This window comes from Chelonia mydas, chromosome 12 (assembly GCF_015237465.2).
Source record: "Chelonia mydas isolate rCheMyd1 chromosome 12, rCheMyd1.pri.v2, whole genome shotgun sequence".
Classification (NCBI taxonomy): Eukaryota; Metazoa; Chordata; order Testudines; family Cheloniidae; genus Chelonia; species Chelonia mydas.
In genome coordinates this window covers 2,416,815-2,438,795 of record NC_051252.2, presented here as the reverse complement: position 1 = coordinate 2,438,795, position 21,981 = coordinate 2,416,815, and the positions used below count along the sequence as shown (strand labels likewise).

The following is a 21,981-nucleotide window of genomic DNA, read 5'->3' as shown; positions in this document are numbered from 1 at the left end:
GCAAGCCCGCCAGTTCACTCCGGAGCCCGCAGAGCCGCTTTCAATGGGGTGGGCACCGTGCTGGGGCTGGTGACCTCTGAGCAGGCTGCGACATAGATCAATGGCAGGAATTCCAGCGAGCTGGGTCTTTTGAACTAGATCGGTTGGCTGCTGCTATGCCGCAACCTCCAGATGTTAGCGAAATCCTAGAAACTTCAGCTCATCACCCCCTTGCGCTCCACACCTCTCCCCCTCTCCCCATTTCTCTCTTGCCTTCACTCCCTTTTTCTGGCCATATCTCAGGTTCTCGGAGACTCTGCGCCCTCTAGTGGCTGCCAGGGCCCTGTGCACGCTCCGGAGGGTTTATATAAAGGCCGAGCAGAGAGAGGCTAGAGATACTGGTGGCGAGATCAGGGGAGCTGAAGAGAGGAGACAGAGCAGCACGGAGGGTTGCCCTGGCAGCTGACCATGGCGGTGAAGCAGCAAGCCCCTTACCTGCACTTGGCTGAGCTCACAGCATCCCAGTTCCTGGACATCTGGAAACATTACGATTCTGATGGTCAGTAAGAACCTCACCCCCAAAACTTCTTTTAAATCTCAGATACTTTTAGGAGGATTTTTAAAAAAAACTCGTAAATATTTGATAAAAACCCATCCCTGTGTGCTATGGCTAGAGTTAGATCTGCGTGCATTTGGGCTTTGGAAATGTGTATTTTTCTATTGGGACAGCTGTAAAAAAACCTTCCTAAGTGCACATTTTAAGGGGCTTTTTGTTGTTATTAATTGTGAGGAAAGTTTTTCAATGGACACTGCCCCAGCTAGGAGACCCTGGCACGAGGTATCGCACATAGGAGTCTCCCAGCCCATCTGCTCTGTTTGGCGTGACATTGCTACCAGGACAAATTCCCATTGTAATGTGCTGGGACTGGCTTTGCTTGCGACAAGGCTGTGCCCTTGTGGGAACGTTGCAGCTGCCTTCTAAAATATGGAGCTGGCTAGTATTTTGCTTTGTTACCCCAATAGTTCTTGCTCACTGGATTCCCCCAATCTTAACTCCAATCCCGTATGGTACTGTTCTGTGCTCTAAGTCAGGCAGCCCAGTAATCCTCCTTCTGCTGGTTTTGTTTGTTGTTCAGCAAGGTCCAGAGCTGATGGGGAATAAAAGTGACACCTGGACTGAAATTAAAGCCTGGGGTAACCCAGCATAATTTAGCTGAAGTTGGTGGCGTTGTACCTGTTTGCACCTGGGCTCAATTTGACCCCAGTCTTAAATCTCTATGTGAAGAGTCCAGATCTTTGGTCAGGCATAGGTAACTTTTGTCCTCTGTGAGGTAGCAGGGGGGATGGAATGTGGATGGCTACGTTGGTAGCAATCTATGCTGAGCGGATGCCTGAGCAGGTAGGGGTATGCTAGGATGGGGCGAGCTGTCTGCAGGCATGACAGCCAGTACCATCCCGTAGGTGAAGGTTTAGGGGTGTCTGTTGTGTCCTGTCAGTCACCTGTTGGCTTCAAAACCAGACGGCAAGTGAAGTTTTCGCAGCTTTGACCCACCTGAGCCCAGAGATGCCAATGCAACCTGAAAATGAAAATGGCTTTAAATCTGTCCTAATGTGAGGATGGCTTTGGTGGAGCAGAAAGAACCCCCCTGTGCATGTCCGATCCCCTTACTTCCTCTCCCGGTCCCTCTTGAAGCAGGGAGTGAGCTCGGCTGTGCAGAAGGGTCTCTATATAGCTGTTATTTCAAAGTGCCCAGCTTCTCTGTCATGGACAGCTGCTATCAAGGGATAGTTAGCCAGGTAAGCCAGCCCTGAATCATAGCCACTTGCAGACCCTTGTAATCCGTCCATTTACCTGGTCCTGAAACCTTGACATCCCACCCATCCCGCACAAAAGGAATGTCCTTTGTGGGAATTGTGCCCCATACAGGGCAGGTGGAATCTTATGTCTCCAGGACTCCAGGGGAGAAGGCAGCGCTGATGTACGGGCTGCCTGAGTGTTTACAATAAATAAACTTCTTATTAGTTTCAAGCTCCCACCTATGGGCTAAAGGTGCTGAAAGGCTTTCCTGGGACATGGAGCTGTAGCTTCCATCAGAAGGACACAGCAGCTGTGAAAGGGGAGAAAGACTCGGATTCCTGCAGAAATAAGCCGGACCACTAGCAAAAGGCAGGGAGTTCCATGCACAGCCTCACTGTGATGGGTGTGCAGGTCCTCGAGATGCAATGACCTGGTGCTCAGCTACTTAAACTCTCCTCGGAAAGCTCCTTGTAGAGCTTTCATCTCTAGAAGTATTTGCTAATTGGAACAGAGTGGTGGGGAGCCTTGTATTTGTGGAGGGGTTAAAACATCAGTCCTGATACATCTGGGACAGCCAATAAACACACACAGCCTGAGTAAACAGGGTGTTGACGCGCAAACTGTGCAATTTATGAGTGAATCGGTACATATGGAGTGGGCAGGGAGAGCAGAGGACTTCCCAGGAGACCAGGGGGCACTTATTGGGCATGGCTGCCAATTATTATTGTCGTGCTAGCTTATCATTAGCTATGTCCTTGCCATTGCATCACTCTTTGACAGCAATTAGAGCAGAAGGCGAGAAGCAGACGTTCACCCAAAGCAAAGCCCCAAATTGAAACACCCCTGAATCTGGAGGGACTCCAGATGATCCCAGATTAGCCCATCTCTAGCAGAAACTCCGCAGTATGGTAAAGCTGGGGTGAAAAGTTGAATCTAGGGGGGAAGTGCAAGGGGGCACTGGCGAATGATTGTGGAGTGGTCTTTACTTGTAAGTCCAGGGAGCCTCCAGGCACTTGGGCATTTATAATGGGGTCATAAACTGGGGACGGGAAAATACAAGAAGATTTAAAATGCTGTAGCAAGAACCAAGGTGAACAGCAAGCCTCAGGAACAAGGGAGAGAAGTCAGTGGCACCAGTGAAGTAGGAATAAAGTAAGATCCAAGGCTAGAACAAAGATTCTATGAGAGTGTCCGATCCACCTTTATCTCCATCTCTTTCAGCCTGTGGCTCAAGGTTTGTTCATCCAAATCATCATTTTTTGTTTTCAGCCTTGTCCTTGAGGCCCTTCTCTTCCTTCTCCCTTCCAAGACCTGTGAAGGAAACCTCTCCTGATTATCATCTCTCCCTTCAGGGCATTGCAGAGACCAATTAAACAAAGCCACCTGCTGAAGAAACACTTGCCTCTCACTCCACAACCCAACAAGCCTCTGTAAACAAACAGCAAAAGTGATCTTGGGAAGCATTTGCAGAAGGGAGTGGCTTGGGTTCATTTGCTTTCAAAATCTGCCCACATTAGTTTCTATTTCAGTTGGAAATTATTAGATAAGTAAAGCACTTGTGATTATGTTAAATCAGACAGTCAGGAAAAATATGCTTTATGTTGAGTGCAGAGCAATTCAAAGAACCATTGCTGGCTGAGCTAAAATAACTGCAGAGCTCTTTGCCCTGGCAGAGGCACTTTACAGCTAGCTGGGTTCTCGTTAACATCCAACAGAACCAACTCTAGTCTGTTCCTTGACAAACTTGTGAGCTGAGTTCTGGCTGCAGAAACTTTATTACCAGCAATGATGGAAGAGGCAGAGAACCCAGCTGGAGGTTTCCATGCTGCCGGGTATGAGAAAAATCATGGCAAATGTTGCTCCTAGTTACATTGGTGTAAATTTGGAGTAACGTCACTGAAATTAGTGGTTTGATTTGGATTTACACCACTGTCACCAAGAACAGGATTTGCCCTCGGCTGCCTTCTTTTGATTTATAAACTGAGCAGATGTGATCAGCATTTGCTGAGAGATGCAGTGTGGAATGTCACAGTGTAATTTCTGCTCAATCATTTTCCAATCAGCATCCTGAATGCTGCAAAAGGCTGGGTTTTAACAACTCCAGTTCCCATTGCAGCAGCATCTCCTCACCCACATTCTTCCTCAACATCAGAAGCAAGGAGTACAGTTGGGACTGAAACTGCCTTAATTTACATTAGTGAGAATCTTTCCCACTAAGTCGCACAGACCCAAAGGCCAGAAGGGACTGTTGTGCTAGTCTAGCCTGTCCTCCCGCAACACATCGGCCAGAGATTTCACCCAGTGATTTTAGGGAGGTCCTATATGGCAGGGTCTGGGGAGTTCTACTGAGGGATTTGGGGAAATGTGTTGTCTCTGTCATCTGCCGCACAGTAGGCCCCAAGGGAAGCATGCTCAGTGCACCACTGGAGTGCAGAACTGCTCTATTTGGGTCATTTCTCTTCTTAACAGTGGCTGCACATGCAAATGAAAATATTAACCCATCTGCTGGACCCTTGGAGGGGACTAAACTTGCAGATGAGAATGGCAGCGCTTACCTGACAGGTCAGCACAAAGCACGGGTGTCTGGCGGGTCGATGCACCTTGTTTACTTTTGCAGCCAGTTAAAATGATTTCTCAGCCCCAGCGGAGTTGGAGATTTTCAGGTTAGAGGCAGCCAAGGGATTGAGTCAAATGGCCAGGGAAATTCTCAATTAAAACATGAGGTGTAATTAGCGACAAGCAAAATCCAGCTTGCTTTTCTTCTTCTTTGAGTTTTCTTTCTCTTTGTCATTTCATCCTCTGTCCCTCATTCACTCCTTAAATCTTACAGATGTGTCAATTTCTAGCTAGCTTTTCTCTCTCACAGGGTTTCTTCCTCTGCCTGTGCCTCTTGCCTCTTTTACTCAGTCCCCGTCTCTCTCTCTCTCTTTCTGATTTCCTAGGTCTCAACATCAGCTACAAACTCCTCTGCTCCTTGGGCTCCATTTCTCCTTTGGAAGATACAAAGTTATCTGACTTCAGTTAGTTACTCATGCGTGGGATGAGACAAATCCCAGTGAAGTCAATAGAATTCTTTCCAGTGGGTTCACTGGGTTTCAGAGCAGGCCCGCACTGCCCTGGGGCCGACCTAGGCTCCCATTTGCCTTGCGCGGTGTTGAAAGATTGCTCTGCAGAAGAGCTGTCTGTACATAGCCAGTTAATAGGATAACATGCCAGTAAGCGGCCCTGCTCCTAGGCTGAACACTGCAAACGGTTCCTGCTTGGCAGCTCTTTATTCATTGTCTTGCGCAGCGTGTTTGAGCTGTGCAATGGAATGCGAAACGGTGTCGTATTGTTCAGACACTAGGTGGAGCCGTGTGTAACACGCCTTGCTTAGGCTCACAACTGTGATTCCTGGCAGGGCATTAAAGGATCTTATGGGAGACGCATCTCCGGTGTCGCTCTCTGAGAAGGAGGCTTGGTAGCCTGCCCATATCTGGTACAAGAGACCAATCTGTTAGGAGCAACCCTGCAGCCTCCCGTGTACAAAGCGAGTGCCCTGGGTTCTCACCCATTTGAAATGCTGGCCTACTCAGGCAGCACACTGGCACAGAAAGGCCTGGGCACCTCTGGGCAACTAGTAGATTCCTTGCTCCTGGAAGACCTTCCTATGTCCTCTTACCTTGCAAAGCAGCTTATGTGTGTTTGTACCTAAATTAAGTTCCCGCAAACGGGAACCCCCCAGCCTTGCCTGGGGCTGCCTGGACCTGCTAGTGTCGAGAGAGGGAGGGGTTTTGCCCCCATTGCAGGGCAGGAGTCTCATCGAGTACTCAAGTGCTCGGAGGCACAATGCCAGGCAGTTCACCAAGGAGGTGTGGCCTGCCGGCTATCAGGTGTGGCCAGTCTCCCCTGCTGCTTGTCCCATATGCTGCGGTGTGTGCTAGATGGGGGCGGGAGGGCGTGCCCAGTGTGCGTGCCCTAGCTCTCCTGCTGAAATCCTACCCTGGCTGGCAGACTCCAAGAGCAAAGGACACATCAGGTAGCACCCCTGCTTCCTCTCACAGTGATAGCCAGCAGAGACGTTGGCAGCACTGGCTAAAATGTGCTCATTTCCTGGTCCTTGGTGAGCAAAGGGTTAAGCTGAGCTCAGCGTGGGCAGGTGCTCAAGGAAGAGTCTGAGCCGTACCAGGGATATGGTCTTTGGGCAGGCTGGGCTCCATTCTCAGGGCTCACCGGGCTGGCTGAACCCCACACTGGGGAATTTTAGGTTAGAAGCACTAAGCCTTGAGATAAGATCTTGCTAGTGGTGAGTTTTTCCCCTGCTGGCTTTCTCCATCAGTTCTAGCCTCCCCACCCTCTGCTTTTCGCTCCCACTTTGGAGGGTTACTGAGTGTCAGTGATGCCTGGGTCTCTTCACAGACCTGAAGGCCAGACGGACCCTAACTCGCAGCGTAACTGGTCAGAGAACCTTGCCCCGCAAGTCCTGCATCGTGCCCAATAACTTGAAAGCTCTGGTATCCTGACTGAGGCGGCACTGTCCAGTTTGGTTTTACTGCCCCCGTCTCTTGTAAGATAGCCAAGCCAACAATTATTTGTTGACAGACAAAAATTCTGTTTAAAATGTAGATGCCTCAGAGCATCTAGCAGTAAACGCTGGACCTGCCGTCTCTGTGTTGGAAGACCGGGGCTAACGCGACTTGAATTCTGTGCTGAACTGGTGGGAGCTATTTTTCCTTCTGGGAGTGGAGCCCTGTGGTGTGTAAAGGAAAACTCGTGTGTCCATTGGAATGTTGCTGGACACAGCTGTCCTGTGGTGAGTGTTCAGTTCAATCCTGTCTGCCGGACTGATTCAAAGTCGACAGGAGCTTGCAAGAAAAGGGAGAGGGAGAGATAAGTGGGGCCTAGCCTGGTGTGTTCGACTTCAGCAATGCCCCGTCTCTTTGGGTACATGACCTGCTCCTGGTGTAGAGTAGTTGAATTCACAGGAAAGAGAAAACACAAACAAGATTCAAATCTGGGGGAATTCTTACCCAGGGCACTCCCCACTTGAGCTCTGGCACCGCCAAGATTGGTGATGCTTGTGCGTCGCACGGTGTTTAATTCTTTTAGCATGGGTTAAGCTGCAGTCCCGCTCGAGCAGTGTCTCCCTGGTGGCCAGAGGAGCACAGGAAGAATGAAAAGTCATCAGCAGTTACAACTTGCTCTAATCTGCAGATGAGCTTGTTTAGTTTAAGTTGGTTTTAGTCTAGGAGACAAACCTGGCTTGGTCTCCTAGCGGGAGACACTGGCCACTGTGCCAAAGACCGAGGTACTATTTAAATCCCACCTAAGCACGGTTTAAGTGATGCCTACCTGTGGCGCTAGCTGCTTGCTCAGGGATGAATTGCACCCTGGAAGAGCAGTTGCAGGAGGCTGGTAATAGAGTCTGGTTAGGGATCGTGTCTGAGCTAAGCATTCCCTAGGCCTTTGGCAGACAACGTGAAGAATTTCATGATTTTTAAAGTGCTCAGTCGTTTTCGTTACTCTCCCAGTGCCAGTCGCTAATCTGGCAATATTGAATTTCACTCTCCATTTCAAACCAATATTTGCAGATAATAGCTTGACGCCATTTGCCCAGCCCTACTTGGGACCTTCCTGCTGTATTTGGCACCCTACGATACACATTTCTGCAGTGCAGGAAAATAGAAATTCACCCCTACTTAGCAGGTAGTGAACAAGATTCATGGGAGCCACGCAGTTGGGATTAACCCAGCCATCTGTAGGATCGCTATGGGCAGCTGCCCTGTCTCCTGTAGCCCTGGAAGGACTGAGGCCACACCCCAAAGCCTGGCTCAGATTCTCCATGAAGGAGAAGACAAACACAGCTCACAAAGTAATGCAAAGGAGAGTTTTCTCCCAGTCTTCCTATAGGCCATATGTTGGGGTTCGCTGGCTCCCCAGGAGCCAATTTGCTTCTTATACTTGTTCCCCTTAAGCCAGGAGCTTTCAGCCAGAGCCTCCTGTGCCCTGGCAGCTCCCTCCCAGCTGGGCTGTATGCTGGCTTTTATAATCACCCATCAGTCTCAGCTGGGAGGTTGCTGCTCAATCACAGGTAAGGCTGGGCCCAACTCCCCTTAAAGGGGCAGCCGCTCTGTGACATACACCTTTGGGCAGCGTGGTTCAGTGGAAAAAGCATTGAACTAACAGATGGAGCCATGGGTTGTAACCACTGAGACCCCTGCCAGATGTATCAATCACCTACAGCTCCGGCTGCTGTCAATGGGAGGCGTGGGCAGGGGCGGCAGGTTTGTAGAAATTTTGGTGGTGCCCAGTACACCCAGAACCTCCCCCCCCCCCCTCCAACTCCCCACACACACCTGCCTAAGGCTCTGGGAGGGAGTTGGGGTGCGGGAGGGGGTCGGGGTGCGGGAGGGGGTCTGGGGTTCAGGTTCTGGGATGGAGTTTGGGTGCAGGCTCTGGGCTGGGGCAGGGGATTGGGGTGCAGAAGGGGTGCTGGGTGCAGGCTCCAGAAGGGAATTTGGGTGCAGAAGGGGTGAGAGGTCAGGCTCTGGGAGGGGGTCTGGAGTGCAGGCTCTGGGATCGAGTTTGGGTGCTGGGTGCAGGCTCTGGGAGGGAGTTTGGGGACAAAAGTAGGGGCAGGGGAGGGGTGGGAGTGCAAGAGGGAATTAGGGGGGAGGGGGTGCAGGCTCTGGGAGGGAGTTTGGGGGCAAGAGGAGGTGGGAGTGCAGGAGGAAATTTGGGGGCCGAAGAGTGTGTTTGCGGAGGGGGTGTGGGTGCAGGCTCTGGAAGTGGATGGGGGGGTTCGATGCTTACCTGGGGCACCCCCTCCGGCAGCGGCTCCTAGGCGGGGCAGGCCGGGGGGTCTCCTCACGCCGCTGTCTTCCCATTGGCCGCAGGGGTGTTGGGGGGGGGGGGGGCAGCGCACAGTGCCACACCCCCTCACACGGGCTGCAAGGACCTGCCGACAGCCACGTGGAGCGAGCGCGCAGGAAGCCGCTCAGCCCCGCTGCGCTGTGGGTGGTGGCAGGAGCCCCCGGGCTGTTTTAAATCGCCCGGGGGCGGTAGGTGGGAAACTTTGCTGGAGCTGGGCCCTTGGGACAGGAATATTCCTGGTGCCCAGCCACCATGGGCCCATAGAACTCGCCACCCATGGGCATGGGTGCTCAGCACCTTAGAAAAGCAGGCACTAAGTGTCTGAAGTTGGGTATCCAAGATCAGTAGCTGCTCTTGAAAAATTTAGCCTTAAACTTCTCTGCCTCAGTTACCCCAAATGTAAAATGGGGATAATACTTAACCACCCTTGTAAAGTGCTTTGATGAAAAGGGCTATAAAAGCTACCAAGTTCAGAGATCATGGTGATGGGCAGATTGCAAGAGCATAGATAAATTGTAAATGTGTAAAAACCAGGACCCAACCGGTCAGTGGGGAATCACAGGCCTCAGTGCCCATTGCTAGGGGTGCGGGGGGGGGGGGGGCAGAAGGGAGTGCCCACCAACACCATCAGAGTGTGACGGGTCTACCTAGCCCTGCGTGGGGCTGTTTGCGCTCAAACTGCCCAGAGCTGCATGGCTTTGCGGAGAACCCACACACCCCAGAGGCATCCCTGGGCCCTTGCCTAGCTAGGTGGCTCTGTGGCACAGATGTTGTGTGTGGGATTGTGCGCTCTGGGCCCAATTAATTCATGGACAGGCCATGTCTACACTAGAGCCTTCACATTTCCCACCCCTGCTGTCAAGGCTGATTCCCCGCTCTGGCACTTCAAGTGCAGAAGGTGGTGGCCCGCAAGGATTCCAAAAATTAATACTGGACACTCCAGGCTGGTATTAAACTCCCAGGGTTCCAGTTTCTCTCTGACCTTGGCTTGGTAAACGCTGCCACCATCCAAATGCAAAAAAACCCTTTGAATCCAGGAAGGAGCACTTGGGAATTCCTCCCTGTGGGGAACCCTCAAGCCCTTTCACCCCCCACTCCAGGGAAGAGCTGAGAAAGAAAACAAAGGAAATTAGCTGGTGACAACAACTAATCAAACAGCATAGGTACAAACCTCTTAGGACACAACAATCCAAATCCTGTTCTTAAAAAAGATAAATTTTATTAAAAACAAAAAGCAAGAAAATACATCTGGAATTTAGGCTTTTGCTAGATTTCAAAAGAGCAATTCCAAAAATTAAGCACCCAAAATAGCTTTCTTGGGAGTTCAGCTTAAAGGTTACAAGAAAAACGAAAGCATCTGGGGTTAGCACAGAGGAGATCCACAAGCCAAAATAAAGAAATAAACCTGATCACCTCTATCTAAACATTCCTAATTTACTTACATATTTGGGGGGGTTTCAAATAAGTAATTCTAGGTATGATCTGATGATTTCTCATACCTGGCTTAAAGGTTTACGCAGCATTCCTGGTGCCCTCTGTTCCCCTCTTTCCCAAAGGGCCACAACAGACACAAAGGGAAGGCTCCTTTCCCAACTTTAAAAAGTTCTAGCCTTCCCATTGGCTCTTTTGGTCAGGTGCCCACTCCCTTTTCTTTATCTGGGGGACTTTTTAACCTTTTACAGGTAAAGCAAGCGGAGAATAGCTACCAAGAGGGATTTTACAGCTAACTGGCTGGCTGGGTGTCCATAAAAGGGAGCCACACACACACACTCACTCACTCACTCATCACTTCATTTATCACACCTGCTAACACTAATCCACCAGTGAGTCTGTTGCAATAGAGGGCAGCAAGTGTAGATGGCCTGCACCATGCCATCTCTACTTGCTGTGGGCAGGATTAGCCAGCACCGTGGTTAACACACCAGCAGCTTGTCTGTATTAAGGCTCCCATCGTCACTACCACGCTGGGCTTCCCCAGTGACTGCAATGGTGGGCGACTGGAAAGGTAAATGTCCCTAGTGCAGACAGCTGCAGCGAGACCCAACAGAAAAGCAGCAGCTAAATCCCTTACCTTTGCAAAGAGGCTGTTTAACAAGGACTGTTCAGCCCATTACTGTCGCATCAAAGAGCCCAGCCAGAGCTGGAAAGAGCCACGTTCGCTTCTTGCCAACAAAGGGAAAAATTGTATAAAAATCATTTCAAAAAGATGTGAGCCAGGCTTGGCTGGGACTCCCTGCGGCTCAGACACAAAAGGGGAAAGCTAGCCATTGACAGAGCCATTTTCCTTTTCACCCCTCGACTCCCAAGCAGCCATTGCTCAAAAACTGTTGAAACAAGGGAACGGATCAACTTAGAAACTGCCATCACCCAAAAGACCAATGGCCCATAGGGTTCTGTCCACAGCACCAGAAGCTTTAGAGAAAGAAGCTTCAGGTATTTCAGGGACTCACATGGCCCTATTACTCTAGTATCTGAGTATCTCACAGTGTATTTATCCTCACAGCACCCCTATCCCACAGGAAAGTACTATTCACCCTATTTTATGGATGGGAAACTGAGGCACAGGAGACGAAGTGACTTTCCCAAGGTCACAAAAGAAGTCTATGGCAGACCAAGGCATTGGACCAAGCTCTGTGGAGTCCCAGGCTAGCACCCTGATCGCTGGACCATCCTATATTTCCCATAAAGCTATTGTAATGAACTGGTTTGTATGTACATGACTGCCTTCTACTGGCAGCAATCAGAACTGCTCAGTTGTGTGCCATCAACTCTTTATTGCTTCTGCTTAGAGGAGATTTTCCCTTAGCTCCAACGGCAGGTGCCTGTGCTTTCTGTAATAGGAAGATCTGAGTTCTATCCTGCTGTAATCATGAAGTTCCAAGAGGGTGTTTTTTGTCCCTGGCTGCTGCTCAGCTGTAGAGATTTTTTTCATGAAGGGAATTTCCTAGCTGGGAAATGTATTTTTCCCCCAACTTGCACCCCATCCCTCTTTGGTGTGCACAATCACTTACTAAATATACTGCAACTCATTCATCTAGCTCAGCCTGCAGCCGCGGACCTTTGCCTGGTGAGGATACCCACCAATAAATCAAAAGGAGGACTTGTGGCACCTTAGAGACTAACCAATTTATTTGAGCATAAGGTTTCGTGAGCTACATCCAATGAAGTGAGCTGTAGCTCACGAAAGCTTATGCTCAAATAAATTGGTTAGTCTCTAAGGTGCCACAAGTCCTCCTTTTCTTTTTGCGAATACAGACTAACACGGCTGCTATTCTGAAACCAATAAATCACTGACCATTGTACTCCCAAGGGCAGCAGGATTGATTACGGTGGCTGTGTCTATCCTTGTGAATGACACTGCAGCTCTTAAGTCTATTCATTCATTCACTTTTATTTTGTGCTCACTGGCTTGAAGACTGTCTCAGCTGATATGGAAAAGAACGGCAGCTCTGAAGCACCGGGCTTCTTGGCACCCAGCTGAGAGTCCGTCACTGTGGATAAATCTGCTGCCCCTCTGGCTATGCCCGTTCAGACCTCAGAACATTGTGGGACAGTGTCAATAACCATCTGCCTCTCCTCTGTCTGGGCTCCAAAGCAGAGGCCAGGGTGCAGTGGGACAGCAGCAGAGCCCTTCACTGCATCAGCTCGCTGCTGAAGCACAAACAACTCCTTCATGTTGGTCTCATTTGCATGGCTGGGCTTAGCGTGCGGGTGTTGGAGGCCTGTGATCCACAGAGGGTCCGGCGAGATGAAATGGTGGTCCCTACCGACCTTAAGCTCTAGGACTCATTGAGGCTGCTGGGAGGTTGGGTCTAGAGCACCTGGCAACGGAGGCTCTTGTCTGTTCATGAGCCCCTGAGGTAGTGGCGGGGTTCTTGGCTGGGGAGGGGTCGTCATGATCAGCCTCCCCCTCCTTATGGCTTGATGGGAGGGGTGGGTCTGAGACGTCTTCTGTGGTGGCAAGACATCACAGTAGGGAAAAGGCTCAAATGCTCTGCTGGTGGAGTCAACTCCAGGCCGCTGCTGATGGCTTTGGGGAATGTTAGTGTGTGAGATCGATTGGACCAGCCTGGTGTGGGCCAGTTCCCCCAGCAGCTCTGTGAAGGCACCTCAGGCCTGACTGGCGCCAGCCCCTCCGTTTCCAGTGCTTGGCATCCCCCAGCAGAGATTAAAAACCCATTTGTATGATAGCACTGAACTCATTGCACCCACGATTTGGGCTGGGCTTGGTCCCCTCATGGCCATGGGCGGTGAAAGGATAGTGCATTCTCATTGTGCTATGATCCCACAGGAGGAGGGCTCTATAAGGTCAGGCTTGACAAAGCCCTGGCTGGGACGATTTAGTCGGGGATCGGTCCTGCTTTGAGCAGGGGGTTGGACTAGATGACCTCCTGAGGTCCCGTCCAACCCTGATAGTCTATGATTCTATGATTTGAACCTTGTTGGATGGACACCATCAAACTCATCTGATGTAAGAACAGGGTGGACTCAAAGTGATGGCTCTGAAATAAATAGCCAAAGCAATCTCCACCAAGCTCTCCAGCCTCTCTTCTCACTGGAAACAGATAGCAGGGCGAGGTTCTTCTCACTGCAGTTAAATAGTCAGCAAAGCTCTCTGCCTGGCTGATGCCAGCATGAGGTCCACTTGTCAGCCACTCTTTCACCTCTGACAGTCACTGTGGACAGCTGAATCCTGCAGGAATGCGTACTAGCTGTGTACAGAACTCACAGAGCAAAATGTAATTACTGACCGAAGTGGCTGAAAACCAGACCAACTCCCCAGGCTTTCAGTGCACGGCTTTGGCTCTGTGGTGACGCAGCGGAGGGGATGCACAGGAGATGGAGGATGGTCCAGGGGTTACGGAAGTAGCCGGAGAGCAGGGTTCAATTGTGTCTTCTGCCACAGACTCCTTGTGTGACCTTCGGAAATTCATCGAGTGTCTCTGTGTCTCAGTTTCTTCTCTGTAAAATGCAGATAATAGCACAGCCCTACCTCACATGAGGGACTGTGAGAGTAAATACATGAATGATCGGGAGGGGCTCAGATGCTGTAATGAGGGACAAATACATACTCTAGCAAGGAGACCAAAATTCTGGACGGAGCCACTTAGCTGAGCAGCAGCCATGGTTTAAAAAAAAAGGCCAGTGAAGAGCAGAATCTGAACTGCCATTCTGCCCACGGCAGGACTGTAAATAACCGTACGGGGGAAACTTCTGCAGCGATTTGACGCTGGGCTGTGGGTCATTTACAGTGCAGCAGTGGGAGGGTAGGATCTACCTGCTTTGCTGAGAGCTCTGACGCGGCCATGGCAAAAGACAATCCAGCAACTTGGAGCTTTTCTTGTTTTTCTTTTCAATTTGCTGAACCAATTGCTGCTCTTTAACTGAATTGAGAGGTGCTTGGGGCTCCTCTGCGTGTTTTATTGGTAAAGAGGCGGACGAATGGTGTCCTGGTTCAGGCACTGGCCTGGGGCTCAGGTTATCTTCCTAGTGGTGCCAAAAATTTCCTGTGTGATCTTTGGGAGGTCACAGCATTGCTCTGTGCCTCGGTTTCCCATCTGTAAAATGGGACTGTTGGGGGCAGGGGGCGTTGTGAGGCTTAATCCAGAAACAAAGGTGCTGTGGTCCATAGAAGTACCTAGACAGATTTTACATAAAGATGACAAATCCACCAGCTTCTTGTAACCGGGGGAATGGTCCCACTATTGTGGGGAACTTTCCTGTCTTACACACTACCCCGATGAAATGGGCTAGCGAAAGGATCTGAGTCCTCGCTCCCACTTCCTTTACCCAGAGACCTGCCTGCCCTTGAGAGCTCCCCTTCCACTCTCCTGTGTGGCAGAGTCCTCATAACCCCAACAAGGCTGGGTCCAGGATTCCTGGGGGACTCGACCCCCAACCTTGTCGTGGTCACTTAGGCAGGGCTCGGGTGTCCCCACTCCAGGGTGCTCTTTCCACTCTGGATGCTTCCCTGACCCATTGACCATTCATAGAATCCTAGAATATCAGGTTGGAAGGGACCTCAGCAGGTCATCTAGTCCAACCCCCTGCTCAAAGCAGGACCAATCCCCAACTAAATCATCCCAGCCAGGGCTTTCTCAAGCCTGATCTTGAAAACCTCTCAGGAAAGAGATTCCACCACCTCCCTAGGTAATGCATTCCAGTGTTTCATCACCCTCCTAGTGAAAAAGTTTTTCCTAATATCCAACCTAAACCTCCCCCACTGCAACTTGAGACCATTACTCCTTGTTCTGTCATCAGCTACCACTGAGAACAGTCTAGATCCATCCTCTTTGGATCCACCTTTCAGGTAGTTGAAAGCAGCTATCAAATCCCCCCTCATTCTTCTCTTCCACAGACTAAACATCCCCAGTTCCCTCAGCCTCTCCTCATAAGTCATGTGCTCCCGTCCTCTAATCATTTCTGTTGCCCTTTGCTGGACTCTTTCCAATTTTTCCACATCCTTCTTGTAGTGTGGGGCCCAAAACTGGACACAGTACTCCAGATGAGGCCTCACCAGTGTCGAATAGAGGGGAATTATCACGTCCCTCGATCTGCTGGCAATGCCCCTCCTTATACAGTCCAAAATGCCATTGGCCTTCTTGGCAACAAGGACACACTGTTGACTCATATCCAGCTTCTCATCCACTGTAACCCCTAGGTCCTTTTCTGCAGAACTGCTGCCGAGCCATTCGGTCCCTAGTCTGTAGCGGTGCATGGGATTCTTCCGTCCTAAGTGCAGGACTCTGCACTTGTCCTTGTTGAACCTCATCAGATTTCTTTTGGCCCAATCCTCTAGTTTGTCTAGGTCCCTCTGTATCCTATCCCTACCCTCCAGCGTATCTACCACTCCTCCCACTTTAGTGTCATCTGCAAACTTGCTGAGGGTGCAATCCACACCATCCTCCAGATCATTAATGAAGATATTGAACAAAATCATTACATTACATACAGTTTAAGCAAATAGAATTTATTAAATAGCAACTAATTAAAAAATAAGGAGAAAATTGCAAAGGTGAAAGGAAAACCCATCACCCAGCTCTGCGGCCCGCGGACGTCACAACCAGCATCTCTGGGATGTCAGGGCAGTTCAGTCTGTTCCTCACACGTCCCTGGTCCCTTCTCCGGCCCTGGCTGTGCTGCAGGGATGCTGCGGGTCGGACACTCGCTCTGGTGGTGGCCACACACCCTCAGGCTTTAGGTGGCAGGGCCCTGCTTCTCGGCATCACCCCCGCCCCATTAGGGTTCTGATCCCCCAAGTCTGGCCTGTGCTGGGCCCGCTGCCCAGCGTCCCCCTCGCTCTCCCCAGCTGCTCACCGCACCCGGCTCCGGACAGCTCCAGCCCCAGCCCCAGCTCCAGCTCCACCACTCTGCCTCAGCGCTGCTGCTGCCCTGCCTCCAGCTCCCTGGGCTGCTGCTCTGGCCCCTCTGGCTCTGGCTGCTCAGCTCTGCTCCCAGCACACGTCTGCTCTGTGGGCTGCTTCCGTGACTCTGCTCCCAGCACAGATCCGCTCCCTGGGCTGCTTCTCTGGCCCCTCTGGCCAGCACAGCTCTGCTCCCCGGCTCAGCTCGGGCCCCTGCTCTCTCCTTAGCTCAGCCCCACTCTGTCTGACCCAGGCAATATCTCACACAGAGGACGCCCTGTGGACTGTCGGTCTTCGGGTCCTGATTTCCCATCGACCCTTCCCCTTTCTTTTGGTACTGTGAGCTAGCAACCAAACCCCCCCACTGCGTTTTAGCAAGGGGACAACAGTCCCCTTACATTCTGTTGTCTACCTGCTAAACCCTTCCAGTTCCCTTAGGTGGAATGGAAACCTTATAATTATTCACCAGCCTGATGCTCTATGGCCATACTGCTTACACCAGTGAATGATCCTGCCAATGAGAGGCAGAATTCCAATTGCCATAGACACTGGGCACAGTTGGGCAGAGGAGACCATCTGTTTGCCACAGAGCCGTAGCACTTAAGACAGGCCATTGTCAGATGGGCCTGAATTTGTAAGGTCTTCAAAAACTGAGGATCAGCCTTTGGCAGCAAAGGAGCATTTAAGAGTGGCCTTGGCCATTCCGTTTCTTCTATCTATAATGCTCTGGGGAACATTGATGGAGTTATACCAAGGATATACTTGGACCATTTTGTTCACCCTTAGTAATGATATGTTCTTGCTGTTAACTTAGTCACTTTATAATGCAGACCTTTCATGGGAGCTGATCACCTGGCACCATGTCATGTGTACCTGGCTCATTGGGTCATGCTGCAATTTGGGAGATGAGCAGGAGGGTGGACTACTCATCTGTCTTCCATTAGTTCTGGAGAATCCATGAAGCCCACTCGGGATTTGGCTGTTGATACTGGTTGAAGCCCGAACACCATGGTGATAGATGGGACTGTAGAACCCTGCGCTAGGCAGGCAGACAGTGCTAATGGGGGTGGTAACTGTTACTCTTTTCGACGGGCAGAGGAGAATACACTGTCTGTGGGCATCAGTACAGTTTTGCTAGCCGTCAGCCTTACCTGAGCAGACCTGGCAAGAGAGAGATTAAGGGGTGTGTATTAACTCATTTACGTTCTAACTCCTAGTATTCCTCTTGACACTGGAAGCAACTCTCTTCCTGAAGGCAGAAATGACCTTGTCGGGGCTGAGCATACAATAATGAAAGGAATGGCCAATGTAGGCTCTCTGGGTAAAGTAGTGGTTGTCTACAGCCATATCACTTTAGCCTCTGATCTCCTTATACTTCATAAGGCAGGTAGGGTCCAGCTGGGTGGCTACTTAGCTCGCAGGTTACTGATGATTTTTGGATGGGCTGGTGTCTGAGAATAGAGGGCAGAGAAGCTGAAGCTGTAAGTTGACCTTTCCTCTTCCTCGGAAGATAAGAATCCAGAGCCCATGGAAGCAGGAGCTCAATGAGTGGAACATTAACTTGCAGTATAAATGGTGGCAAGGACAAATAGGATCTGTTTCCAATTCATTCTCTCTCAGCAGCTTTCAAGACAACTCTTTGAGGAGATGGCCTCATAGAAGCTCCACCAGTCTCGTTGTCAATCCTCCCTAAGGCTCTCGGTTAGGAGGCTTCACCTGATAAACAACTGCTGTTCTGCGAATCTCTTAGCCTGGATAATGTACTGGACTGCAGCTCTGATTCCCCAAGAACATCCAGTAAAGAGAGCCCAAGAGAGCCAGGGGAAATGAAGGTTTCAGAGTAGCAGCCGTGTTATTCTGTATCCGCAAAAAGAACAGGAGTACTTGTGGGACCTTAGAGACTAACAAATTTATCAGAAGAAGCTGACATGGCAATGCATGGACCTTCAGAGATAAAAAGGGAGATTTGTGAAGCACGCCTTCAACAATCTTGTAACCAAATACCCTGCGAGAGTAGACATGTGACTAATTATTAGACGGACAGTAATTTCCCTCCTCCGAGAGACACTGCTTCTGAGCACACCAGCAGAAATACTAGATAGGGCTCACAGAATCCCTGGTACTGCTTAGAACAAGTAATGAGCACTCCTGATATCTTTGTATCTCCCTCGTCTCTCTCTATTGGCCTGAGCTGCCCCAGTGCATGTACCAGCTTCATGGGGCAAGGTGTACCTCCAGTACTGCCCTGGTGGAAGGCTGGGGCCCTTTTGAGAATGCCACCGTGACCTGCAGCAGCAAAGCCATCTTCTTTGGAGAACGATCAGTTAAGCTTGTAATATGAACCCTCAGCATGGAGGTGTGGTTGGAGGCTGTCAGTGGGTTGGGTGGAGATAGAGGTTGTGGACACTAAAACCAAAAAGGTGTCTCACAGTTCCAGAAAGGTGGAGTGCCCTTAACAGATCCCAGCTGAGCACTGGAAGCAGCCCCTGCTCGTGGCCACAGGCTAGTGGGCAGGCTGGATTTCTCATGGGCTAGGTGCCAGCTCAGTTGCGTTCCCCCAACCAGCTAGCATTGCCTCCATCTTATCAGGATTGCACTTCCATCTGGATTGCAGCTCACCCTTCGGCAGGCCCACTGCGAAAGCAGAGTCCACACACGGTGTCCACTGAATGAGGGACAGAGCCAAATGTCATCGGCACAGTGATGGTGCGTCGGCCCCAAATGCTCACGCTACTTGTCCTAGTAACCATACAGACCCACCATCAGTCAAGGGTGGGTGACAATGGAAACCCCACATACAGGAACCAGCGGACTGGGTGAGCAATTGCTTACCCCAGTGCCCTGGGCTCTGAGAGGCAGGAATGGAAGCACTCTAAGCTGGTCCTTTAGCATGCATGAAAGATGACCTTTCCAGTAATACACGGCACGACCTTCAAGCCCTAATAGTCTTAGGGTATGCCTGCACTGCAGCTAGACACCACGGCTGGCCCATGCCAGCTGGCTCGGGCTCGCGGGGCTCGGGCTCAGGGGCTGTTTAATTGCCATGTTAATGCCCTTGCAGAGTCCTAGAGCCCAGGCTGCAGTCCTAGCCTGAACGTCTACATCACAATTAAACAGCCCCTTAGCCCCGAGCCTGATCCGCGGGTGTCTAATTGCAGTATAGCCATAGAGGAGTTAGTCATTCCCAAACAATTCAGTAAGAAGGTAGAGGGGGCCGGGGGAGACAAGCAGATGTCTCCTTAGTTCTTGCCTTTGGGTGTTTCGTTCTCCAGAGCTTCTCTTTGGTGCAGCCGAGAGAAAATCTCGTCACAGCTTCCTCTTCTGTATTCTAGGTGGGTAAAGCAGCTCAGATCTGTCCGCGTTTCTTCCCTTCCAGTCCCAGCATAGCGCTGTGCAATGCAGACCAGGCCTTGTACGTGTGTGTCATTCCAGGCACGGCTGCAGGACAAGCCTCATTACTCACCGTGCTGGGAAAGCGCAGCCACGATCCGATTGCTCGTTGTTTCTAGGGGCCCGGTGCACTCACACGCCCAGCTGCTGGGTGGGGGAGGGGCGCGGAGGGGATGTCAGTGGCACCTCTATTTGTGTAGCCGGCTTGGATAGGAAGGTGGCGGGAGATAGCGATCACTGCTCCCCGCTCCCCGGATTCCTGGCTGAGCGCCGCACCCCACGGCCGCTTTATTCAATCTTTGATGAAGCCTCACCCTGCTTGCTCTGCTCCACATGAGAACACCCGAACACAGGAGCCTTTCAGATGGCAATTAGAAAGTGATGGCAGAGAGATGAACTGGAGTTAGAGAGAGAAAGGAAGGGAGACCGAACGGAAACTAATTGGGAATGAATTCATTAAGAGAGAGAGAAGGCACTGTTACCATAGGAACCCCAGCTTTAAGTGTACAGCAGCGTAGAAGGCCATTAAATGTCTTGCAAGCCAGACGGCAGCTCCTTCCAGGGCCAAAGCAGCCAGCCATACTTTGTTCACTCTCCCTTCCAACCTGGCTGCCCAGCGACTGGGGAAAGGCTGCTGCAAGATCCGCGTGAGGCTCGACTGGCAATGGCTTGCCTGCGCCCTTCCTGGGAGGACTGTTTCTGGCAGGGCAGCAAAGAGAGGTGGTCCTCTCCAGGAAACCACTCGTGCAGCCCTGTGGATTGAGGCCCCAGCGCCAAGTTGCCAAAAGGAGCTCAGCAAGGGACTGGAATTTTCAAAGTACTTTTCAATGCTAGCGAAAGGCTCTGGGCTCTTTGATCTCCAGTGAAGGGAGGGCCATCCACTTCGGAGTGGGGAAGAGCCAGAAAAACCCTGAGGTCAACTAATGGGACAAATGAACAGTGCAGAGATGGGTCAAAGGTACAACAGAAGAGCATCAGTGCGAGGCGCCAGGCGGAGACCCCCAGACAGCGCCCACTGTTCTGAGAAGAAGGGAGCTAGCGGAACTCTGCTGGGATGTATGTGTGGGTGCAGGGCACCAGCCTTTTTGATCAGTGTGTGGTGGGGCTCTGCCCGTGGAAACAAAGAGGTCAAACGAACACAGGAGCCAGCAAAAAACAAAAGAGGAAGGGGGGTGCAGGTCCTGGGAGGAAAACAAGGGATCTACAAGGAGACAGCAAGCAGAGAATCCTGGGCAACATCCATTGCTCCAAGAGGACACTGAGTGAGTTAGTGGTGCCATCCAGTGGAACTCTGCGTGGATGAAAGGTGCCAGCATGACAGTCATGGAGGCTGATGTCTTCTAGCCCCACGAGCTAGTTGCCACAGCGGCTGTGGCAGCGCAAGCCTCCCCCATGCACATCAGCAATGATCCCTGCAACTGAGACACCCCCAGGTCCGATTCCTTGCTCTGCTGTTGGTCCCTGAGTGACCCTGAAGAAGGGCCTTAGTCTGTCTCTGTGCCTCACTTCCTCATCTGTCAGACAAGGGTAATAGCACTTCCCTGCCTCCCAGGGGAGCTGCCAGGACAACTCTGGCTAACATAGTGAGGTGCTCAGATAATAGGGGCCATAGCAGGACCCACCAGTGGACATTTGTTAATGACCAACCCTCAAGGGAAGTTTCTAATTAACTCCTCCATGAGATGTTGGTTTAGGCCCTGAAGCAACGCAGGCTTCTAGCCCTTCCCTGTTCTGGAGTTGATGCATGTATATTCCTAGTTAATCTAAATGTGGATGTTCTCACTAGCTATATAAATGTTTGAGTCTTTTCTGAATCCCGGTAAGCTCTTGGCCTCAGTGATATTTGTAGCAATGAGTTCCGCCGGCTAATTATGCATTGTGTAAAAACAGTCTCTTTTTTTGGTCAAAAGTAAGTAAACAAAGAGTTCTAGTGATAGATACTGAATGTCTATGTTTAAAGAAACTTGGCACTGCCTAAACACCAAGTTGTGTTGTTTACAGAACATACGGTCTGTTTTTCTATAACTAAGGAAATTCAGCAGTTATCACGAGGAGCTATTTATCTCCTTGGGAATTTTAACAAGTGAGTCTCTGTTACTGCAGCATGTCACAAAGCACTGGGGCACCAGCCCATTGGGCCATCAATAAACTTCTTCCAAAAGCAGTCAATGCTAGAGAACTCAGAGGAAGATAAGAACTCCTAATGATGCATAGGAACACCTGTGCAGTCTATGGGAGATTGAGGGATAAGTATGTAATTCCTCCTGACCATAGCAGCAATCAGTGTATGCCCAGCCCTTGAAGCATGAGACTGATTTATCTTTTGCTTGCAATAGCTGCAGATGTTCTTGATAAAATCATCTTGGTAAGTTCTAGTCACAGCGCCTGACACAATAGCCTTCTGCAGCCATGAACTCCACCCTATGGGGAGAAGCATTTCCAGCTGCTGACCCCCACCATTCTCATTATGGAGAAAGAAGGAACTGATCACTTTTCACTGTGCTGTTTGTAACTGAATTCCTCAGTCACATCCCATCTCACTCCTTGACCCTAGTCTTTGCACTAGGTAAGTCCCACAAAGTCCTTCATGCCAATCAA

The 21,981-nt window shown here is 50.7% G+C and overlaps 1 protein-coding gene across 1 annotated transcript in view; it reads left to right on the top strand.

Moving 5' to 3' along the window:
- Positions 1 to 351: 351 nt before the first annotated feature.
- CALB2 (calbindin 2) overlaps positions 352 to 21,981 on the top strand; it is a 64,243-nt gene continuing 42,613 nt past the window's right edge. Inside the window, exon 1 of the mRNA XM_007052701.3 lies at positions 352 to 538. Within this exon, the coding sequence (XP_007052763.1) occupies positions 448 to 538 (91 nt within the window). The 5' untranslated portion in view covers positions 352 to 447. The remainder of the gene's footprint in view (positions 539 to 21,981) is intronic.